At 41.5% G+C, this 25210-nt stretch overlaps 1 protein-coding gene across 3 annotated transcripts in view; it reads left to right on the plus strand.

Annotated features, from left to right (window-relative positions):
• The first annotated feature begins 8889 nt into the window (after positions 1-8889).
• Positions 8890-25210, plus strand: part of LOC138757217 (myosin-IIIa) — a 171964-nt gene continuing 155643 nt past the window's right edge. Inside the window, exon 1 of one of the 3 annotated variants that reach the window (XM_069924200.1) lies at positions 8890-9427. In XM_069924200.1, coding sequence (XP_069780301.1) covers positions 9314-9427 — 114 coding nt within the window. In that variant the 5' untranslated portion in view covers positions 8890-9313. The remainder of the gene's footprint in view (positions 9428-25210) is intronic. The other 2 variants (XM_069924198.1, XM_069924199.1) reach the window with 2 other exon arrangements.

A 25210-nucleotide genomic window follows, 5' to 3' on the forward strand; every position in this document is an offset into this window, starting at 1 on the left:
TTCTTTTCTTTTCTTCTCCTTCCATCAACTTAGGTAATGTTTGTTCCCGGTAGGTTTTCGCTATTGTATTTAATGTAAGGCTCCCATACTTGTTCGAATATTTCAATATTATTTCTTAAACTATATGTTATTTTTTCTAATGGAATACATTTATTCATTTCTATATACCATTGTTGTATTTTCAAATTATCTTCCATTTTCCAGGTTGACATAATACATTTTTTTGCTACGGCTAGGGCTATCTTGACAAATCTTTTTTGTGCATCTTCCAAGTCAATTCCAAATTCTTTATTTTTTATGTTACTTAGGAGAAAGATCTCTGGATTCTTTGGTATATTGTTTTCTGTTATTTTATTTAATATCTGATTGAGATCATCCCAAAATTTTTCTACTCTCTCACATGTCCAGATTGCATGAATTGTTGTTCCCCTTTCTTTTTTACATCGAAAACATCTATCAGATACTGTTGGGTCCCATTTATTTAACTTTTGCGGTGTAATGTATAGTCTGTGTAACCAATTATATTGTATCATACGCAGCCTCGTATTTATTGTATTTCTCATCGTTCCAGAGCATAACTTCTCCCATGTTTCCTTTTTTATCTTTATATTTAAATCTTGTTCCCATTTTTGTTTAGTTTTACCATTTGTTTCCTCATTCTCCTTTTCTTGCAGTTTAATATACATATTTTTTATAAATCTTTTGATTAACATTGTATCTGTAATCACATATTCAAGGTTACTTCCCTCTGGTAAACTCAAGTTGCTTCCTAATTTATCTTTCAAGTAGGATCTCAGCTGGTAATATGCCAGCGCTGTATCTCCCGTTATATTGTACTTATCTCTCATTTGTTCAAAGGATAAGAATCTACTTCCTGAAAAACAATTTTCTATTCTTTTAATCCCTTTTTTTTCCCATTTTCTAAAGGCAAGGTTGTCTATTGTAAAAGGGAGTAGCTTATTTTGCGTCAATATTAGTTTTGGTATTTGGTAATTTATTTTATTTCTTTCTACATGAATCTTCTTCCATATATTGAGGAGATGGTGTAATACTGGAGAAGTTCTATGTTGTACCAATTTTTCGTCCCATTTATATAATATGTGTTCAGGTATCTTTTCCCCTATTTTATCTAATTCTAGTCTCGTCCAGTCTGGTTTTTCCCTTGTTTGATAAAAATCTGATAGGTACCTTAATTGTGCGGCTCTATAATAATTTTTGAAGTTTGGCAATTGTAAGCCTCCTTGTTTATACCATTCTGTTAATTTGTCTAGTGCTATCCTCGGTTTCCCCCCTCTCCATAAAAATCTCCTTATTATTTTCTTTAACTCTTTGAAGAATTTTTCTGTCAGTTGTATTGGCAATGCCTGAAATAAGTATAGTATCCTTGGAAAAATGTTCATTTTAATACAGTTTATCCTTCCTATCAGTGTTAGTGGTAGCTCTTTCCAATGCTCTAAATCGTCCTGTAATTTTTTCATTAGTGGATTGTAATTGAGTTTATATAATTGGCCTAGATTTTTGTTTATTTGCACACCTAGGTATCTTATTGCCTGCGTTTGCCATCTGAATGGGGATTCCTCCTTAAATTTTGAGAAATCCGCGTTATTCATAGGCATTGCTTCACTTTTATTTACGTTTATCTTGTATCCCGACACTTCTCCCTATTCCTTCAATTTCTTATATAGTTCTTTTATTGATAGTTCTGGTTCTGTTAAGTACACTATCACATCATCCGCAAACAGACTGATTTTATATTCCCTGTCTTTTATTTTTATTCCTTTTATATTATTATCTCTTCTTATCGATTCTGCTAGTGGTTCTATAGCTAGCGCAAACAATAATGGTGATAGTGGGCATCCCTGCCGCGTTGACCTGCTTAAGTTAAATTGCTTTGATACATGTCCATTTACTGTCACTTTCGCTAACGGTCCCTTATATAATGCTTTAATCCAATTAATATACTTCTCCGGTAAACTGAATTTTTGCAATACTTTGAACAAGTAATTCCATTCTACTCTGTCGAAGGCCTTCTCTGCGTCTAAAGCAACTGCTACTGCCGGTGCTTTATTTCCTTCTACTGCATGAATTAAGTTAATAAATTTACAAATATTGTCTGTTGTGCGTCTTTTTTTGATATATCCAGTTTGGTCTAAATTTACCATTTTCGGTACCTGTTCTGCTAATCTGTTCGCTAATAGTTTAGCTATTATCTTATAATCTGTGTTTAGCAGAGATATTGGTCTATATGACGCTGGTGAGAGTGGATCTTTCCCTTGTTTTAGTATCACTGTAATTATTGCTGTTTTACATGAATCTGGTAAGTTTTGTGTCTCATCAATCTGGTTGATTACATCCAGGAGGGGCGGTATTATTAGGTCTTTAAATGTTTTGTAGAATTCTATTGGGAGTCCATCCTCTCCTGGTGTCTTATTATTTGGTAAATTTTTTATTATCTCTTGTATTTCTACTGTTCCAAATGGTTCTGTTAATTTATTTTGTTCCTCTATTTGTAGTTTTGGTAGTTCAATTTTAGTCAAAAATTCATCTATTTTCCCTTCTTTCCCTTCGTTTTCGGTTCGGTATAATTGTTCATAGAATTCTCTGAAGTTTTCCTTAATTTCTTTTGGATTATATGTAATTTGTTTGTCTTTTTTCCTTGTTGCCAATACCATTTTCTTAGTTTGCTCTGTCTTAAGCTGCCATGCTAAGATTTTGTGTGTTTTTTCACCTAGTTCATAATATTTCTGTTTTGTCTTCATTATATTCTTCTCCACCTTATATGTTTGTAATGTTTCATATTTTATTTTTTTATCCGCCAATTCTCTTCTTTTGGTTGTATCTTCCTTTATTGCTAATTTTTTTTCTATGTTTATTATTTCCCTTTCCAACTGCTCTGTTTCCTGGTTATAGTCCTTCTTCATCTTGGTTGCATAACTTATTATTTGCCCTCTAATGAATGCTTTCATTGCGTCCCATAGTATAAACTTATCTTCCACTGATTCCGTATTTACTTCAAAGTACATTTTTAATTGTTTTTCAATAAATTCTCTAAAATCCTGTCTTTTAAGTAGCATGGGGTTTAATCTCCATCTATACATTCTTGGAGGGATGTCCTCTAGCTCTATTGCCAATAACAGGGGTGAGTGGTCCGATAATAGTCTAGCTTTATATTCCGTTTTCCTAACTCTCCCTTGAATGTGGGCTGATAACAGGAATAGGTCTATCCTTGAGTATGTTTTATGTCTAGTCGAGTAGTATGAGTATTCCTTTTCTTTTGGGTTTTGTTTCCTCCATATGTCCACAAGTTTCATTTCTTGCATTGATTTAATTATAAATTTGGTTACTTTGTTCTTCCTGTTAATTTTTTTCCCCGTTTTATCCATATTTGGATCCAAATTCAGATTGAAATCCCCTCCTATTAGTATGTTCCCTTGCGTATTAGCTACCTTCAAAAAGATATCTTGCATAAACTTTTGATCTTCTTCGTTAGGTGAATATATATTAAGTAGATTCCAAAGCTCTGAATATATCTGACATTTTATCATAACATATCTCCCTGCTGGATCTATTATTTCCTCTTCTATTTTAAATGGCACATTTTTGCTAATTAATATAGCCACTCCTCTTGCTTTTGAATTATACGATGCTGCTGTTACATGTCCTACCCAATCTCTCTTTAATTTCTTGTGCTCCAATTCAGTTAAGTGTGTTTCTTGGACAAATGCTATATCTATTTTTTCCTTTTTCAGTAAATTTAGTAGTTTCTTCCTTTTAATTTGGTTATGTATTCCATTAATATTTAGAGTCATATAGTTCAGCGTAGCCATTTTATATTTTGTTTATCTTCTCTTTCCGTTTTTCCCTCATTACCTTTCCTCCTTTTCCATTTCTGTTTTCTTATTTTCAACTCTTTACCAGACAACATTCCTACAACATCCAACATTTTCCTTATTCTCCTATTTCTATCTTCTTTATCCCCAGTCTCCCCTTCCCCTCCTGAGTTGCCCTTTATCCCTTGTCGGACAACCACATCTCCCCTCTCCATTTGGATTTGCGAATCCACTCGCAAGCGTCAACTGATTTTGCAGTGACCGCTCTTTTCCCCCACCCAGCCCCCCCCAGAAAAGATTTCGCTTTTTATATGTCACAAAGGTCACTCTTTTAATTCCCTCCTTATTCTCTCTATTCCATTGCCTTCTCTTATTAATTCTTGTCTATACTCTCTATGTTTTCCTCTAATTACAGATACTTTCACATATGCCCATTGTCTCTATTCACTCTTATACCTCTTTACCCGCATACATATCAATCGTGGTCATTTTTACCCTCCTTACCCTTCTTCATCCCTCAGTCTATTTTTGTCTTTACCCACATACATATCAATCGTGATAATTTTTGCTCTCATTACCCGTCTTCATCCCTCAGTCTATTTTTGTAATTGTTCTGCAAATTTTCGTGCTTCTTCTGGATCCGAGAATAGTCTGTTTTGTTGTCCTGGAATAAATATTTTCAATACCGCAGGATGCTTCAGTGTAAATTTATATCCTTTCTTCCATAAAATCGCTTTTGCTGTATTGAACTCTTTTCTCTTCTTTAGGAGTTCAAAGCTTATATCTGGATAAATGAAGATTTTTTGCCCTTTATACTCCAGTGGTTTGTTGCCCTCTCTTACTTTTTCCATTGTCTTCTCCAGTACCTTTTCTCTTGTAGTATATCTTAGGAATTTTACTACAATAGATCTTGGTTTTTGTTGTGGTTGTGGTTTAGGGGCCAATGCTCTGTGTGCCCTTTCTATTTCCATTTCTTGCTGTAGTTCTGGACATCCTAGGGCCTTAGGGATCCATTCTTTTATAAACTCCCTCATATTCTTGCCTTCTTCATCTTCCTTAAGGCCCACTATCTTTATGTTATTTCTTCTGTTATAATTTTCCATTATATCTATTTTTTGGGCTAGTAATTCTTGTGTCTCTTTAGTTTTTTTATTAGATTCCTCCAATTTCTTTTTTAAGTCTTCTACCTCCATTTCTGCTGCTACTGCCCGCTCTTCCATCTTGTCCATTTTTTTCCCCATTTCTGTTAAGGTCATATCCATTTTATTTATTTTCTCTTCTGTGTTGTTTATTCTTCTTCTTAAATCATTGAATTCCTGTGTTTGCCATTCTTTAAATGACTCCATGTATCCTCTAACAAGAGCATGTATATCCTTTACCTTGCCTTTCCCTTTATCTATTTCACTGTACTCTTCCTCTTCTTCTTCCTCTGGGTTGGCCATCTGATGTTTCTTTGCTGCCCTTTCCTCCTTTTCTTTCTTGTTTCCATTGTCTTCTGTGGTCTCTTCTTGCTGCAGGTGTTCTGCAGCTGTCGTTGCCGGCTGTGGAGATCGACTCCCCAGCTGGTCCCCCCTCCCGTCGGTGTGTTTTTTTGCATGCGCATCGCGCATGCGCGAGGAGTCGCGCATGCGCGGTTGCGCACTTTTACTCGGCTCTGTGAGCCATTGTTGTAGTTCTCTTTCTACCGACCTGAGGTAGTGGGGCCCTCTCTCCACAGCGGGCCTCTTCGGACAGGTAAGGCCTTCACCTTTTTCCTCCGTTGTCTTCTCTTCCTCTCTTCTTTCCGTTGATTTTGATTTTTCTCCTTTTGTCTCCATCTTCTTTCCACCTTTATACTCACTTTTCTTTAACTTGTATTTCTGTGCCTTTGTATTTTCTCTTGTTTTTCCCGACTTTTCTGGAGAGGGCTGGAGTTCACCGTCCGGCCACTACTCCATCACGTGACTCCTATGTGCCTAATGTTGATGATGAACAATTTATGTCTGAAACTTTTTTAACTCTGTCTCAAACTAAGGAAAATATCTTGCTTGGGAGAGATTTCAATTGTGTATTAGATCCATTATTGGATAAATCTCTGATAACTTTTGAAAAAAATCAAAAGCAGCGGTCCAATTGGTTTCTTTGATGAAAGATTTAAATTTGATAGAGGTTTGGAGAAGATTAAATCCTACTGAGAAAGATTTTTCATTTTATTCTTTGTGTCATGATTCATTTTCAAGGATTGATTTATTTTTGTCATCAGCACATTTGCAACCTCATTTTACTCAAGCTGAATATAAGAGTAGAATAATTTCTGACCATTCATTGTTATTTATTTCTTGTGTTGGGCTGTAAGTTACACAATCAGTTTTACGGTGGATGTTTAATGCAATGTTATTGAAAAAACCGGAATTTGTAAAATTCATTAAGGATCAAATTGTTTCTTTTCTTAACTTGAATTGGAACACATTGTAGAGTAATTTTACGTTATGGGATGCTTTGAAGGTGTTTTTATGTAGTCAAATTATTAGTTATGCATCAAAAGAAAAGTAGAAATTTTTGGTGGAGAGTTAGTTGTTGGAAAAACGGAAACTGATATGGAAAAAAGAATTTCAGAGGAATTGTACAGAGAATATTAAGGCAGTTTTAACTAAATTGAAGTTACAATATAATATATTACAACCATATCAGTATAAACGTTGGGTTCAAAGATCTAAGCAACATTATTATGAGTTAGGGGATACAGCTCATAAAGTTCTAGCATGGCAATTGAAAACAGAACAAGCATCGAGATCTATTAACACTGTGAGGAAAGATAACCCAGTTACTTTTAAACCTCAGGAAATTAATGACCAATTTTTATAATTTTACCAGAAATTATATACTTCTGATGGAGTATATGATATGACGTAGGAACTAGCTTTACCAGGTTCATGTTTGAGTGCAATAATGAAGGTTATACCAAAAAAAGACAGAGACCCTTTTAATGTAGCTTCATATTGGCCAATTTCTTTATTAAATGTAGACTATAAAATAATAGCGAAATTATTGGCAAATAGACTTGCCTCAATTGGTACATGTAGATCAGGCTGGTTTTATTAAAAATAGGCATGCTTCTGATAATATTCTTAGAGTGATTTCACTGATCAGTGCATCATGTCAGCAACCCAACCTACCAATGGTAGTTGCTCTTGATGCTGAAAAAGCTTTTGATCGGGTCGAATGGAATTTTTATTTAAAGTCTTGGAGAAATATAAGTTTGGACCCTTTATTGGTTGGATAAAGGCACTGTATAATAATCCAGTTGCTAGGGTGGTGAAAAATGGTCAAACCTCTTTATTATTTAAATTATTGCATTCAACTCGTCAAGGTTGTCCCATGTCACCAGCTCTATTTGCGTTGGTCATCGAACAACTAGCTCAAGCAATAAGGCAGAATGAGAATATTAGAGGTAATAAGGATAGTAGATGATGAATATAAGATTAATTTATTTGCTGATGAAGTTTTGATATATTTAACTAATCCAGAACGATCTTTAATTTATTTGCAAGAATGTTTAGAACAATCTGGTATCTCTTTGGCTTGGCTTCGCGGACGAAGATTTATGGAGGGGTAATGTCCACGTCAGCTGCAGGCTCGTTTGTGGCTGACAAGTCTGATGCAGGACAGGCAGACACGGTTGCAGCGGTTGCAAGGGAAAATTGGTTGGTTGGGGTTGGGTGTTGGGTTTTTCCTCCTTTGTCTTTTGTTAGTGAGGTGGACTCTGCGGTCTTCTTCAAAGGAGGTTGCTGCCTGCCGAACTGTGAGGCGCCAAGATGCACGGTTTGAGGCGATATCAGCCCACTGGCGGTGGTCAATGTGGCAGGCACCAAGTGATTTCTTTAGGCAGTCCTTGTATCTCTTCTTTGGTGCACCTCTGTCTCTGGTGGCCAGTGGAGAGCTCGCCATATAACACGATCTTGGGAAGGCGTCTCCATTCTGGAGACGTGACCTACCCAGCGCAGTTGGATCTTCAACAGCGTGGATTCGATGCTGTCAGCCTCTGCCATCTCGAGTACTTCAATGTTGGAGATGAAGTCGCTCCAATGAATGTTGAGGATGGAGCGGAGACGACGCTGGTGGAAGCGTTCTAGGAGCCATAGGTGATGCTGGTAGAGGACCCATGACTCAGAGCCGAACAGGAGTGTGGACCATCCCCGAGGCCACATTCAAAGATGGCGGCATTTTTGGTGCGTACACAGAGGGCTCACTCTTGGCCACGATCGATTGTGTGTGGCGCTTGGTCCGAGTCTTGAGTCCTTACCAGCAATATGGCTTGCTCCAGTGGCAATTGGTCTTCCTTGAGCAGGCTCTGCCTTATGTAGTCGGATCTTAGCCGCAACACACACACAGGCATCCCAGACCAGGTTTTCGCTGCACTGGGCCACTGCTACAGGAGCCGTGGATCTACCCTATTCTCTCTTCCCAGTACAAGCAAGGCATGAATGAACTCTTCTGCCGACTCACCAGGCTGCTGCTTTCAGGATGCCATGAGGTAACGCGATTACACATCGTTGACCTTTGGTTTGTAGAGGGCCTGAAGCTCAGCCATCGCCTCGTCGTAAGTCGCACTGCTCCTGATGTCTTGGAAAGGCCTCTGACCGACTCTTGTTTGTAGAACTTTGAGGTTCTTCTCATCAGAGTCGACCAGTTCGACAGCAGCCTTGAGGATATTGCTGAAGCAGCTGATCCACTGCTCATACTGTTCAGATGCTCCTGGGGATTGGGGGGGGGGTGGGGGTCCAATTCTAACCGATCAGGGCGCAGCAGCTTCTCCATTACTGAAGAGATCATTTCTGTACATTAAATTGTAGTGCACTACCAGTCACCATAGGCTTTTATGTACAGAAGAACCTTGCTGGCCCGGATCCAGGTATAGGAATGGTGGGAAGGGAGAGGTGGCTCGACCTTTAAGGCTCAGAGGAGGAGTCATAGGGTATGAGTCATCAGTAGGCAGGCCAGTTCCTTATATACAGTAGTCAACAATAACTATATCCAATGGAGGAAACACTCACCCCACATGAATCTTCTTGAAAAGGAAGGGTGACTGTGCCATGATTGGCTGCTGCTCAGACCAATCCTACCCATGCTCCCCCTTTCTCTGCTTTGATCAGTCAAGGTTTCAGAACTCCAGCCTTTTGTGATTATTGACGGTATCAGTTGGTATTGGTTAGTCAAAGGCCATTGGCCGAAAGTCTACGAGGTGGCGCCCATGAGCTGCCCCCCATTGCTGCTCATGAGACCTTCCGAACGGGGCTGACTGCTGCGATGAGTGGGTCTGTTTGCTGTGAATAGTGTATCATTTGTAACCCTCGAGCCACTATTAAAAGCACAGCACGAGTGCAATTGAACAGAACCTTTTGTTGCAGAAAAGTAGCTCTTCAGGCGCGGTGCGGCTTTTTTTGTTTCCCCGGGATCAACTCGGGTCCTGTCGGCGGAGCCGAGCGAAGGGACGCCCGGGGAAGATGTACGCGGCTGCCGGCTTCAGCGGCCCGGAGGACCTGGCCACCCTGTCCCAGATGGACGAGACCATACTCCTGGAAGTACTCAGCCGCAGATTCCAGCGGGACCAAATATATGTAAGTGTCTCACATCACGACCGTTGGAGCCGGGCTTCAGGTGGCAGTGCAAAGCCCCAGCTTAACGGGAGCGCGGAGTGTTGCCTTCCTTCCACCCGAGAGGTGAGCGGTGCCGACGGGGAAGATTTGAGTGTCAACTCTCCAGCTGCCGGTAGCGATCTCGTTGGTAACAGCTTTGCTCAGCCAGCGTGCACGAAACAGGGGGAGGGAAACGGTAGCACACTTTGTTTTCAACTTTAAACGTGACTTGGGATGCCGCTTTAAGCATTGGAAAGGCCAAGCGCTTTAGTTGAACCAGCAGATGTTCAAGTACACGGACTAGATTTTTTAGGAACAATACTTCTCTTCCCCCCCCCTCTCTCTTCCCCCCCCCCTCTCTCTTCCCCCCCCCCTCTCTTCCCCCCCCCTCTCTTCCCCCCCCCTCTCTTCCCCCCCCCTCTCTCTTCCCCCCCCCTCTCTTCCCCCCCCCCTCTCTCTTCCCCCCCCTCTCTCTTCCCCCCCCTCTCTCTTCCCCCCCCTCTCTCTTCCCCCCCCTCTCTCTTCCCCCCCCTCTCTCTTCCCCCCCCTCTCTCTTCCCCCCCCTCTCTCTTCCCCCCCCTCTCTCTTCCCCCCCCTCTCTCTTCCCCCCCCTCTCTCTTCCCCCCCCTCTCTCTTCCCCCCCCTCTCTCTTCCCCCCCCTCTCTCTTCCCCCCCCTCTCTCTTCCCCCCCCTCTCTCTTCCCCCCCCTCTCTCTTCCCCCCCCTCTCTCTTCCCCCCCCTCTCTCTTCCCCCCCCTCTCTCTTCCCCCCCCTCTCTCTTCCCCCCCCTCTCTCTTCCCCCCCCTCTCTCTTCCCCCCCCTCTCTCTTCCCCCCCCTCTCTCTTCCCCCCCCTCTCTCTTCCCCCCCCTCTCTCTTCCCCCCCCTCTCTCTTCCCCCCCCTCTCTCTTCCCCCCCCTCTCTCTTCCCCCCCCTCTCTCTTCCCCCCCCTCTCTCTTCCCCCCCCTCTCTCTTCCCCCCCCTCTCTCTTCCCCCCCCTCTCTCTTCCCCCCCCTCTCTCTTCCCCCCCCTCTCTCTTCCCCCCCCTCTCTCTTCCCCCCCCTCTCTCTTCCCCCCCCTCTCTCTTCCCCCCCCTCTCTCTTCCCCCCCCTCTCTCTTCCCCCCCCTCTCTCTTCCCCCCCCTCTCTCTTCCCCCCCTCTCTCTTCCCCCCCCTCTCTCTTCCCCCCCCTCTCTCTTCCCCCCCTCTCTCTTCCCCCCCTCTCTCTTCCCCCCCTCTCTCTTCCCCCCCCTCTCTCTTCCCCCCCCCTCTCTCTTCCCCCCCCTCTCTCTTCCCCCCCCCTCTCTCTTCCCCCCCCCTCTCTCTTCCCCCCCCCTCTCTCTTCCCCCCCCCTCTCTCTTCCCCCCCTCTCTCTCTTCCCCCCCCCTCTCTCTTCCCCCCCCCTCTCTCTTCCCCCCCCCTCTCTCTTCCCCCCCCCCTCTCTCTTCCCCCCCCCTCTCTCTTCCCCCCCCCTCTCTCTTCCCCCCCCCTCTCTCTTCCCCCCCCCTCTCTCTTCCCCCCCCCTCTCTCTTCCCCCCCCCCTCTCTCTCCCCCCCCCCTCTCTCTTCCCCCCCCCCTCTCTCTTCCCCCCCCCCTCTCTCTTCCCCCCCCCCTCTCTCTTCCCCCCCCCTCTCTCTTCCCCCCCCCCTCTCTCTTCCCCCCCCCCTCTCTCTTCCCCCCCCCCTCTCTCTTCCCCCCCCCCTCTCTCTTCCCCCCCCCCTCTCTCTTCCCCCCCCCCCTCTCTTCCCCCCCCCCTCTCTCTTCCCCCCCCCCTCTCTCTTCCCCCCCCCCCCACCTCCGCAAGGAGAGCAGTTAAAGAGCTTTCACAAATTCCTGGTTGAGCACAAGGGCCGTCGGTCCCGTTTCTTTGGATTGAAAGTGAGAACCGGCAGGATACGTAGCCCCCGAGGTCACCACGACTCGCCAGGGCGTTGAAAGCCCTTCCCACGCTTTAAGCGAACGGAATGCACATGGCTCTTCCACAGAGGAGGTGGTCACATTGATTTGAGCCGCTGAAGGAACAGCTGCTGTTGACGTGATTTTTTTTAAATTGCAGAAAGAAGAGTTTAAAAGTTGTGTTAACTACCTAGAAGCAGATATTGCTCTCGAGCGAGTGATAATGTAATCTCCTGGGGGACCTGGTAGGCTGAGTGAAGAGTTATTGTTTCTGGTAGAATTTAAAAACCAGCAGAACACTCCCAGACCAGATGAGATTAACATTGACTTCTCCAGTTTCCATTCTCTCCTTTCTACTTGCTCCCCGCCCCCTTCCCTCTCCATTCAAGGGCTCCCCCTCCCCCATTACTGCTCAGCCTTGTTTCTTCTGCCCATTCAAAAGGTGTGATATCATTTGCATCAGCGCCTTCCTTTTTTTTAGTAGAAAATCACTTTCCATCATGTAAGAATTCGTTTGGGATGGAATACACAATAAGATTGAATTGTTATTTCTAGATTCTTTGGTTGCATTGTTGGGTCTAGACCAAGAGATTTATAACCAAGTGTGCCTTGTTGGGGTTAGAAATAGAAAATTATTCCTATTACACTTGGAAATTCTTTCTGCGGGTGGCCTGAGGCTGCAGCAATTTATAAAATGTGATGTTTTGTGCTGAGAGCTATTATAAAACTTCAGGAGAAAGTGAATTCTGCTCTTGTGTGGTCACATCTGCAGAACCCAAGTGTATTAGCAATTAATACTCCAATCAGACTCTCCACCTCCTCCCCCCCCACCCAGCAAAAGTCCAGTTTATTTGGTTGAGGCCAGGAAAGGCTTTCAAAGAGATTTTGTGCAAGTTCCTGAATGTCAGCATTAATTGGGCTATTCCCCATAATTCTCCATTTCCCCACCAGAGATATAGCTTCTATGAATAGCCTATCAAGTTCCTTCTTGTCAGTTGGTCACATTTCAAATGTTAAGTGGCATTCCAAAATGCTGTAAAATTTTCATGAAAAAATTAGCTATGCTAATTTGTAAATGACGTTTGTGTGTCATTTTATATATATATAAAATTAATGGTTTCGCCAGGCTTGTTTTATTTGTCAAGTCAATATGGACATTTGAAAGATGAAAGTAAATGACTGAGGTTGATTTCAGCGGGTGGATTACTTGATTGATGGTTGTTATTGCTGACCTTTTGATCCCTAGGTTATCAAAATCAGGTGTTTCAAGCTGTCCTGCTTTTTATATTTTTAACCAACCATTCTCAATGAGGGCCACTGCACATTTAACAGGAGCCACAAACTGAAATCATGTTTTTTATGCAGTCAGTAGGAGAGAATACAGTAGAAACCAACTGAATACTTCACAGGGAAGGGAAGCAATAAACTTTGAGCAGAGTCGTGAAGAGTCCATAGCCAAAAAAAAAGTTGAGAATGGTTGCTTTAAATAATGACTGTGGCGAGGTGGAACTCAAATGCCATCCACAAATTTGGTTGTTGGCAGAATCACAGACTGCAATGAGGAAGTGTGCAGGAATGAGAGAGATCAGCCAGTTGAGCAAAGCTAAGGAGCTGATTGTTGGCTTCAGGAGAGGGAAGCCAGGAAAACATGAACTCGTCCTCATTGAGGGATCAGCAGTGGAAAGGGTTAACATTCCTGGGTGTCAGCATCTCTGAAGATCTGTTCTTGGGCTGTCATGTCTGTGCAATCACAAAGAAGACTTGCCAGCAGCTATTCTTTGTGAGGAGTTTGTGTCACCAGACTCTTGCAAATGTGTACTGTGGACTGGTTGCATCACTGCTGGTATGGAGGTGCCAAAGCACAGGTTAGGAAAAGACTACAGAGAGTTGTGAACTCTGCCAGTGCCATCATGGGCATCAGTCTCCACTCCAGAAGGAGGTAGTTTCTTAAGAATGCAGCCTCTATTATCAAAGACCCTCAGCACCCAGGCTGCTCTCTTCACACAACAGTATGACCATCAGGAAGGAAGTACTGTGGTCTAAAGATAAACACCCCTCATTGCAAAAATATATTTTTTCCCCTCCGTCAGATTTCAGAACCAACAATGAATCACATCAATTTTTCTTTTCTATTTATTTATTTTTAAAATGTAATATTTAGCAGTATTTGAATCTGTAAATACTGCTGAAGTACAATGAATTTTGTGACCTGTTCATGGCAATAAATTCTGATTCTGGTTTGAATGGTGAATCTGCACTCCAAAGCCAACATATATTCCCAGAAGTACATCAGAATAAGGAAAATAACAAGGAGCACTTGGACGGAATTGAAAGGGCACGTGTTTTTAGACTCTCCAATTTGAGGAAAAAGCAATTGCATTTTACTATTATGTTGGTTGCATGGTTAGCATAGAGGTTAATGCAATGCTATTGCAGTGCCAGTGACTGGTGTTTGAAGCCAGCACAGTCTGTATGGAGTTTGTATGTCTGCTTGGGTCTCCTCCATGCACTCCAGTTTCCTCCCACCATTCAAAATGTACCGGGCTTGTTGATTAATTGGATGTCATAGGCTCGTGGGCTAAAAGAGCTCGTTATAGAAACATAGAAACATAGAAGATAGGAGCAGGAGTAGGTCATTCGACCCTTCGAGCCTGCTCCGCCATTCAACGAGATCATGGCTGATCTTAAAGTTCAGTACCCCGTCCCCGCCTTCTCTCCGTAACCTTTAATACCCTTATACTGAAGAAATATATCTAATTCCCTCTTAATATATTTAATAAACCTGCCTCTACTCCCTTCTGTGGTAATGAATTCCACAGATTCACCACCCTCTGGGTAAAGAAATTCCTCCTCATCTCGGTCCTAAATGGTTCGCCTATTATCCTCAACCCATGGTCCCGGGTACTGGATTTTCCCATCATTGGAAACATCCCATCTGCATCCATTCTGTCCAGTCCTGCCAGAATTTTATATGTCTCTATGAGATCCCCTCTCAACCTTCTAAACTCCAGGGAGTACAATCCCAATTTGCACAATCTTTCCTCATAAGTCATTCCTGCCATTCTAGGTATCAGCCTGGTGAATCGCCTCTGCACTCCCTCCATTGCAAGAACATCCTTAGATAAGGTGACCAAAACTGCACACAATACTCCAGGTGGGGTCTCACCAAGGCCCTGAACAGCTGCAGTAAGGTATCCTTGTTCCTATACTCAAACCCTCTTGATATGAAGGCCAACATACCATTTGCCTTTTTAACCGCCTGCTGTACCTGCATGCTCGCCTTCAGAGACTGATGTACAAGTACCCCTAGGTCTCTCTGCACTTCCCATCTCTTAATCTATTGTCATTCAAATAGTAATCTGCCCTCCGGTTTGTATTACCAAAGTGGATAACCTCACATTTATCCACATTGTAGTGCATTTGCCATGTATCTGCCCAGTCCCTCAATTTATCCAAATCACACTGGAGCTTCCTGACCCCCCCCCTCTTCCGTGCACACAACCCCTCCTAGCTTAGTGTCATCTGCAAATTTGGAGATATTACATCCAATCCCCTCATCCAGATCATTAATGTAAATTGTGAACAGCTGGGGTCCCAATACAGATCCCTGTGGCACCCCACTGGTCACTGCCTGCCACTCAGAAAACGAGCCATTTATCCCAACTCTCTGTCTTCTACCTGCCAGCCAGTTCTCAATCCATATCAATACTTTGCCCCCAATCCCATGAGCCTTGATTTTGGAAGCCAGTCGTTTATGCGGGACCTTATCGAAGGACTTTTGGAAGTCCAGGTACACCACATCCACCCCATCTATTTTACCTGTCACCATCTCAAAGAATTCCAATAGATTTGTCAAGCACGATTTACCTTTTGTAAATACATGTTGACTCGTCCGATCCCTTCTCTGCTAGTCATATGCTCCGCTATTACATCCTTAATAATGGATTCCATCATTTTGCCCACTACTGATGTAAGGCTCACCGGCCGATAATTCCCCGCTTTTTCTCTACCCCCCTTTTTAAATAGTGGGGTAACATTAGCTACCCTCCAATCCATGGGTACTGATCCTGAGTCTATCGAGTTCTGGAAAATAATTCTTAAAGCATCTGCTATCTGAATGGCCACTTCCTTGAGTACCCTAGGATGTAGATTATCAGGCCCTTGGGATTTATCTGCCTTTAATCCCATCAATCTCCCCAAGACCATGTCCTTAGAGATACTGATTTCTTTCAGTTCCTCCCTTGCATTAGTCTCTATGTTTCCCAACATCCTTGGGAGGTTATTTGTATCCTCTCTTGTAAAAACAGAACTAAAGTAAGAATTTAATTGGTCTGCCATTTCCTTATTCCCCATTATATATTCCCCTGATTCCGACTGCAAAGGACCTACTCTGGATTTCACCAATCTTTTCCTCTTGACATATTTATAAAAGCTTTTGCAGTCAGTTTTTATGTTTGCTGCAAGCTTACTTTCGTAATTTATTTTTGCTCTCTTGATTAATCCCTTTGCCCTCCTTTGCTGCATCTTGAACTGCTCCCAGTCTTCGGTTGCGGTACTTTTTTTGGCCAATTGATATGCTCTCTCTTTGGTCCCAACGCTGTCTCTAATTTCCCTTGTTATCCACGGTTCAGTCACCTTTTTTGGTTTATTTTTATGCCAAACCGGTATAAATGATTTTTGCAATTTCTCCATTAGATCTGTGAATGTTTTCCATTGTCTATCCACAGTCAACTCCCCCATAAACACCACCCAATCAATCTTACTCAACTCCCGTCTCATACAATCATAATTCCCTTTATTTAAATTCAGGACATTAGTCTCGGTTTTAATTTCTTCACTCTCCATGTGGAGTGAGAATTCGATCATATTGTGATCGCTCCTACCCAAAGGGCCTCGCACAACAAGATTGCTGATTAGCCCCTTATCATTGCATAATACTTTCATGGAGGGGGTAAAAAGTCCACGTCAGCTGCAGACTCGTTTGTGGCTGACAAGTCCGATGCGGGACAGGCAGACACGTTTGCAGCGGTTGCAGGGGAAAATTGGTTGGTTGGGGATGGGTGTTGGGTTTTTCCTCCTTTGCCTTTTGTAAGTGAGGTAGGCTCTGCGGTCTTCTTCAAAGGAGGTTGCTGCCCGCCAAACTGTGAGGTGCCAAGATGCACGGTTTGAGGCGATATCAGCCCACTGGCGGTGGTCAATGTGGCAGGCACCAAGAGATTTCTTTAGGCAGTCCTTGTACCTTTTCTTTGGTGCACCTCTGTCACGGTGGCCAGTGGAGAGCTCGCCATATAACACGATCTTGGGAAGGCGATGGTCCTCCATTCTGGAGACGTGACCCATCCAGCGCAGCTGGATCTTCAGCAGCGTGGACTCGATGCTGTCGACCTCTGCCATCTCGAGTACTTTGACGTTAGGGATGTAAGCGCTCCAATGGATGTTGAGGATGGAGCGGAGACAACGCTGGTGGAAGCGTTCTAGGAGACGTAGGTGGTGTCGGTAGAGGACCCATGATTCGGAGCCGAACAGGAGTGTGGGTATGACAACGGCTCTGTATACGCTTATCTTTGTGAGGTTTTTCAGTTGGTTGTTTTTCCAGACTCTTTTGTGTAGTCTTCCAAAGGCGCTATTTGCCTTGGCGAGTCTGTTGTCTATCTCATTGTCGATCCTTGCATCTGATGAAATGGTGCAGCCGAGATAGGCTGAACCAAGCCATGAAAGACCCCAACAATGAAGACGCTGTTTACATCCGGTACCGCACGGATGGCAGTCTCTTCAATCTGAGGCGCCTGCAAGCTCACACCAAGACACAAGAGAAACTTGTCCGTGAACTACTCTTTGCAGATGATGCCACTTTTGTTGCCCATTCAGAGCCAGCTCTTCAGCGCTTGACGTCCTGCTTTGCGGAAACTGCCAAAATGTTTGGCCTGGAAGTCAGCCTGAAGAAAACTGAGGTCCTCCATCAGCCAGCTCCCCACATCTCCATCGGGCACACAAAACTCAAAACGGTCAACCAGTTTACCTATCTCGGCTGCACCATTTCATCAGATGCAAGGATCGACAATGAGATAGACAACAGACTCGCCAAGGCAAATAGCGCCTTTGGAAGACTACACAAAAGAGTCTGGAAAAACAACCAACTGAAAAACCTCACAAAGATAAGTGTATACAGAGCCGTTGTCATACCCACACTCCTGTTCGGCTCCGAATCATGGGTCCTCTACCGGCACCACCTACGGCTCCTAGAACGCTTCCACCAGCGTTGTCTCCGCTCCATCCTCAACATCCATTGGAGCGCTCACACCCCTAACGTCGAGGTACTCGAGATGGCAGAGGTCGACAGCATCGAGTCCACGCTGCTGAAGATCCAGCTGCGCTGGATGGGTCACGTCTCCAGAATGGAGGACCATCGCCTTCCCAAGATCGTATTATATGGCGAGCTCTCCACTGGCCACCGTGACAGAGGTGCACCAAAGAAAAGGTACAAGGACTGCCTAAAGAAATCTCTTGGTGCCTGCCACATTGACCACCGCCAGTGGGCTGATAACGCCTCAAACCGTGCATCTTGGCGCCTCACAGTTTGGCGGGCAGCAGCCTCCTTTGAAGAAGACCGCAGAGCCCACCTCACTGACAAAAGGCAAAGGAGGAAAAACCCAACACCCAACCCCAACCAACCAATTTTCCCTTGCAACCGCTGCAATCGTGTCTGCCTGTCCTGCATCGGACTTGTCAGCCACAAACGAGCCTGCAGCTGACGTGGACTTTTTACCCCCTCCATAAATCTTCGTCCGCGAAGCCAAGCCAAAGATAGATTGCATAATACCCAATCTAAAATGGCCTGCTCCTGAGTTGGTTCCTCGACATATTGGTCTGGATAACCGTCCCGTAAACATTCAAGGAATTCCTCCTCCTCAGTATTTTTACCAATTTGACTAGTCCAATCTATATGCAAATTAAAGTCTCCCATGATGACAGCTGTTCCCTTATTGCACGCTTTTCTAATTTCTCTTTTAATGCCTTCTACACTACTATTTGGAGGCCTATATACCACCCCCACTAACATTTTCCGCCCCTTGCTATTCCTCAGTTCTACCCATATAGATTCCGCATCTTCTGAGTTAATATCCTTCCTGTCAATCGTGTCGGTCCCTTCTCTCACCATCAATACTACCCCACCCCGAGAGGAGTCACGTGATGGAGTAGTGGCCGGACGGTGAACTCCAGCCCTCTCCAGAAAAGTCGGGAAAAACAAGAGAAAATACAAAGGCACAGAAATACAAGTTAAAGAAAAGTGAGTATAAAGGTGGAAAGAAGATGGAGACAAAAGAAGAAAAATCAAAATCAACGGTAAGAAGAGAGGAAGAGAAGACAACGGAGGAAAAAGGTGAAGACCTTACCTGTCCGAAGAGGCCCGCTGTGGAGAGAGGAGCCCACTACCTCAGGTCGGTAAATAATGGACTACAAAAATGGCTCACAGAGCCGAGTAAAAGTGCGCAACCACGCATGAAAAAAGACACACCGACGGGAGGGGGGACCAGCTGGCGAGTCGATCTCCACAGCCGGCAACGACAGCTGCAGAACACCTGCAGCAAGAAGAGACCACAGAAGACAATAGAAACAAGAAAGAAGAGGAGGAAAGGGCACCAAAGAAACAACAGATGGCCAACCCAGAGGAAGAAGAAGAGGAAGAATACAGTGAAATAGATAAAGGGAAAGGCAAGGTAAAGGATATACTTGCTCTTGTTAGAGGATACATGGAGTCATTTAAAGAATGGCAAACACAGGAATTCAATGATTTAAGAAGAAGAATAAACAACACAGAAGAGAAAGTGAATAAAATAGATATGACCTTAACAGAAATGGGGAAAAAAATGGACAAGATGGAAGAACGGGCAGTAGCAGCAGAAATGGAGGTAGAAGACTTAAAAAAGAAATTGGAGGAATCTAATAAAAAAACTAAAGAGACACAAGAACTACTAGCTCAAAAAATAGATATAATGGAAAATTATAACAGAAGAAATAACATAAAGATAGTGGGCCTTAAGGAAGATGAAGAAGGCAAGAATATGAGGGAGTTTATAAAAGAGTGGATCCCTAAGACCCTAGGATGTCCAGAACTACAGCAAGAAATGGAAATAGAAAGGGCACATTGAGCATTGGCCTCTAAACCACAACCACAACAAAAACCAAGATCTATTGTAGTAAAATTCCTAAGATATACTACAAGAGAAAAGGTACTGGAGAAGACAATGGAAAAAGTAAGAGAGGGCAACAAACCACTGGAGTATAAAGGGCAAAAAATCTTCATTTATCCAGATATAAGTTTTGAACTCCTAAAGAAGAGAAAGGAGTTCAATACAGCAAAGGCGATTTTATGGAAGAAAGGGTATAAATTTATACTAAAGCATCCAGCGGTATTGAAAATATTTATTCCAGGACAACAAAACAGACTATTCTCGGACCCAGAAGAAGCATGAAAATTCGCAGAACAATTACAAAAATAGACTGAGGGATGAAGACGGGTAATGAGAGTAAAAATGATAACGATTGATATGTATGTGGGTAAAGAGGTATAAGAGTGAATAGATAAAATGTGCATACATGAAGGTATCTGTACTTAGAGGAAAATATAGATAGTATAGACAAGAATGAATAAGGGAAGGTAATGGAATAGAGAGAATAAGGAGGGAATTAAAAGAGTGACCTTTGTTACATATGAAAAGTGAAATCTTTTCTGGGGAGGGCTGGGTGGGGAGAAGTAGCGGTCACTGCAAAATCAGTTGACGCTTGCGAGTGAATTCGCAAACCCAAATGGAGAGGGGAGATGTGGTTGTCCGACAAGGGATAAAGGACAACTCAGGAGGGGAAGGGGAGATTGGGGATAAAGAAGATAGAAATAGGAGAATAAGGAAAATGTTGGATGTTGTAGGAATGTTGTCTTGTAAAGAGTTGAAAATAAGAAAACAGAAATGGAAAAGGAGGAAAGGTAATGACGGAAAAACGGAAGGAGAAGATAAACAAAGTATAAAATGGCTACGCTGAACTATATGACTATAAATATTAATGGAATACATAACCAAATTAAAAGGAAGAAACTACTAAATTTACTGAAAAAGGAAAAAATTGATATAGCATTTGTCCAAGAAACACACTTAACTGAATTGGAGCACAAGAAATTAAAGAGAGATTGGGTAGGACATATAACAGCAGCATCATATAATTCAAAAGCAAGAGGAGTGGCTATATTAATTAGTAAAAATGTGCCATTTAAAATAGAAGAGGAAATAATAGATCCAGCAGGGAGATATGTTATGATAAAATGTCAGATATATTCGGAGTTTTGGAATCTACTTAATGTATATTCACCTAACGAAGAAGGATCAAAAGTTTATGCAAGATATTTTTTTGAAGGTAGCTAATACGCAAGGGAACATACTAATAGGAGGGGATTTCAACCTGAATTTGGATCCAAATATGGATAAAACAGGGAAAAAAATTAACAGGAAGAACAAAGTAACCAAATTTATAATTAAATCAATGCAAGAAATGAAACTTTTGGATATATGGAGGAAACAAAACCCAAAAGAAAAGGAATACTCATACTACTTGGCTAGACATAAAACATACTCAAGAATAGACCTATTTTTGTTATCAGCTAGTATGCAGGATAGAGTAAGAAAAACAGAATATAAAGCGAGAATACTATCGGACCATTCACCCTTAATATTGACAGTAAAGCTAGAGGACATCCCTCCAAGAATGTATAGATGGAGATTAAACCCCATGCTACTTAAAAGACAGGATTTTAGAGAATTTATTGAAAAACAATTAAAAATGTATTTTGAAGTAAATACGGAATCAGTGGAAGATAAGTTTATACTATGGGACGCAATGAAAGCATTCATTAGAGGGCAAATAATAAGCTATGTAACCAAGATGAAGAAGGACTATAATCAGGAAACAGAGCAGTTGGAAAGGGAAATAGTAAACATAGAAAAAAAATTAGCAATGAAGGAAGATACAACTAAAAGAAGAGAATTGGCGGATAAAAAAATAAAATATGAAACATTACAAACATATAAGGTAGAGAAGAATATAATGAAGACAAAAGAGAAACATTATGAACTAGGGGAAAAAAACGCACAAAATCCTAGCATGGCAGCTTAAGACAGAACAAGCTAAGAAAATGGTATTGGCATCAAGGAAAAAAGACAAACAAATCACATATAATCCAAAAGAAATTAAGGAAAACTTTAGAGAATTCTATGAACAATTATACCGAACTGAAAACGAAGGGAAAGAAGGGAAAATAGATGAATTTTTGACTAAAATTGAACTGCCAAAACTACAAATAGAGGAACAAAATAAATTAACAGAACCATTTGGAATAGTAGAAATACAAGAGATAATAAAAAAAATTACCAAATAATAAGACACCAGGAGAGGATGGATTTCCAATAGAATTCTACAAAACATTTAAAGACTTATTAATACCGGCCCTCCTGGATGTAATCAACCAGATTGATGAAACACAAAGCTTACCAGATTCATGTAAAACAGCAATAATTACAGTAATACTAAAACAAGGGAAAGATCCACGCTTACCAGCATCATATAGACCAATATCTTTGCTAAACACAGACTATAAGATAATAGCTAAACTATTAGTAAACGGATTAGCAGAACAGGTACCGAAAATGGTAAATTTAGACCAAACTGGATTTATCAAAAAAAGACGCACAACAATGTTTGTAAATTTATTAACTTAATTCATGCAGTAGAAGGAAATAAAGCACCTGCAGTAGCAGTTGCTTTAGACGCAGAGAAGGCCTTCGACAGAGTAGAATGGAATTATTTGTTCAAAGTATTGCAAAAATTCAGTTTACCGGAGAAGTATATTAATTGGATTAAAGCATTATATAAGGGACCGTTAGCGAAAGTGACAGTAAATGGACATGTATCAAAGCAATTTAACTTAAGCAGGTCAACGCGGCAGGGATGCCCACTATCACCTTTATTGTTTGCGCTAGCTATAGAGGAAAAACCCAACACCCAACCCCAACCAACCAATTTTCCCCTGCAACCGCTGCAATCGTGTCTGCCTGTCCCGCATCGGACTTGTCAGCCACAAACGAGCCTGCAGCTGACGTGGACTTTTTACCCCCTCCATAAATCTTCGTCCGCGAAGCCAAGCCAAAGAAGAAGAAAGAAGAAGCTATAGAACCACTAGCGGAATTGATAAGAATAGATAATAATATAAAAGGAATAAAAATAAAAGACAGGGAATATAAAATCAGTCTATTTGCGGATGATGTTATAGTGTACTTAACAGAACCAGAACTATCAATAAAAGAATTATATAAGAAATTGAAGGAATATGGAGAAGTGTCGGGTTACAAGATAAACGTAAATAAAAGTGAAGCAATGCCTATGAATAATGCAGATTTATCAAAATTTAAGAAGGAATCTCCATTCAGATGGCAAATGCAGGCAATAAGATACCTAGGTGTACAAATAAACAAAAATCTAGGCCAATTATATAAACTCAATTATAATCCACTAATGAAAAAATTACAGGACGATTTAGAGCATTGGAAAGATCTACCACTAACACTGATAGGAAGGATAAACTGTATTAAAATGAACATTTTTCCAAGGATATCATACTTATTTCAGGCACTGCCAATACAACTGACTGAAAAATTCTTCAAAGAGTTAAAGAAAATAATAAGGAAATTTTTATGGAGAAGGGGGAAACCGAGGATAGCACTAGATAAATTGACAGAATGGTATAAACAAGGAGGCTTACAATTGCCAAACTTTAAAAATTATTATAGAGCCGCACAATTAAGATACCTATCAGATTTTTATCAAACAAGGGAAAAACCAGACTGGACGAGATTAGAATTAGATAAAATAGGGGAAAAGATACCTGAATACATATTATATAAATGGGGCGAAAAATTGATACAACATAGAACTTCTCCAGTATTACATCATCTGCTCAGTATTTGGAAGAAGATCCATGTAGAAAGAAATAAAATAAACTACCAAGTACCAAAACTAATATTGACGCAAAATAAGCTGCTCCCTTTTACAATAGACAACCTTTCCTTTAGAGAATGGGGAAAAAAAAGGGATTAAAAGAATAGAAAATTGTTTTTCAGGAAGTAGATTCTTATCCTTTGAACAAATGAGAGATAAGTACAATATAACTGGAGATACAGCGCTGGCATATTACCAACTGAGATCCTACTTGAAGGATAAATTAGGAAGCAATCTGAGTTTACCAGAGGGAAGTAACCTTGAATATGTGATTACAGATACAATGTTAATCAAAAGATTTATAACAAATATGTATATTAAACTGCAAGAAAAGGAGAATGAGGAAACAAATGGTAAAACTAAACAAAAATGGGAACAAGATTTAAATATAAAGATAAAAAAGGAAACATGGGAGAAATTATGTTCTGGAATGATGAGAAATACAATAAATACGAGGCTATGTATGATACAATATAATTGGTTACACAGACTATACATTACACCGCAAAAGTTAAATAAATGGGACCCAACAGTATCTGATAGATGTTTTCGATGTAAAAAAGAAATGGGAACAACAATTCATGCAATCTGGACATGTGAGAGAGTAGAAAAATTTTGGGATGATCTCAATCAGATATTAAATAAAATAACAGAAAACAATATACCAAAGAATCCAGAGATCTTTCTCCTAAGTAACATAAAAAACAAAGAATTTGGAATTGATTTGGAGGATGCACAAAAAAGATTTGTTAAGATAGCCCTAGCCGTAGCAAAAAAATGTATTATGTCAACCTGGAAATTGGAAGATAATTTGAAAATACAACAATGGTATATAGAAATGAATAAATGTATACCATTAGAAAAAATAACATATAGTTTAAGAAATAATATTGAAATATTCGAACAAGTATGGGAGCCTTACATTAAATACAATAGCGAAAACCTACCGGGGACAAACATTACCTAAGTTGATGGAAGGAGAAGGAAAGAAAAGAATGGACTCTGTAGAATTTCTGGTGTATTTTTGTTGAATGACAACATTGTCTGTCTGAATTAATGCAACCTAGATTGTATACCTAAAATGGATGAGGGGGGGGGTGGGGTGGGGTGGGGGGGTGGGGTGGGGTGGGGGGGTGGCTTGGGAGGAGGGAGGGGGGGGAAGAAAAAGTCACTGTAAATGTGTGAAAAAGAAAAAGTGTATATCATGGCTATTGTGATTTATGGTGTGAAAAATAAAATATTTATAAAAAAAAAAGTAAAGAGGTATCGGTACCAAAAGATTTGCACCACCATGTTCAGGAGCAGCTTGTACCCCTCTACCGTCAGACTCCTCAACAACAAACTTGAAAATCAGACTCATTTAAGGACTATTGTACACTTTATTGATTTTTTTAAAAAAAAACCTCTATTGCACAGTTGGTTTGTTTACATTTGTTATTTGTTTGCAGTTCTTTATTTGTTTGCATGTGTACAGTTTTGTTTTTGCACTATTAACAAATGGTAATTCTGCCTCACACACAGAAAAAGAATCTCGGGGGTTGTATGGCTTTTGCGTACTATCAGTAGTTAATCAGACATTCATTTTGTGACCAGTTAATATGGAAATTTTTTCGGGTGATACTAAATGATTGAGTTGGTTTCAGCGGAAGGATTGGTTGATTCATGGTTAATGGAACCTTGGTTCTGCTTTGTGAATAGAGCAGGCCTCTGGAAAGCATGTTTCATTTGGAACATATAAAGCAGTTCTTCAAAGGAGGTATCAGAGAGAGCATTTTTAGACTCCTTTTGTCATGTCCACAAACACACAAAATTTGTTTACTTTTGCTTGCCA

The sequence above is a fragment of the Narcine bancroftii genome, chromosome 3 (genome assembly GCF_036971445.1).
Source record: "Narcine bancroftii isolate sNarBan1 chromosome 3, sNarBan1.hap1, whole genome shotgun sequence".
Taxonomy (NCBI): Eukaryota; Metazoa; Chordata; class Chondrichthyes; order Torpediniformes; family Narcinidae; genus Narcine; species Narcine bancroftii.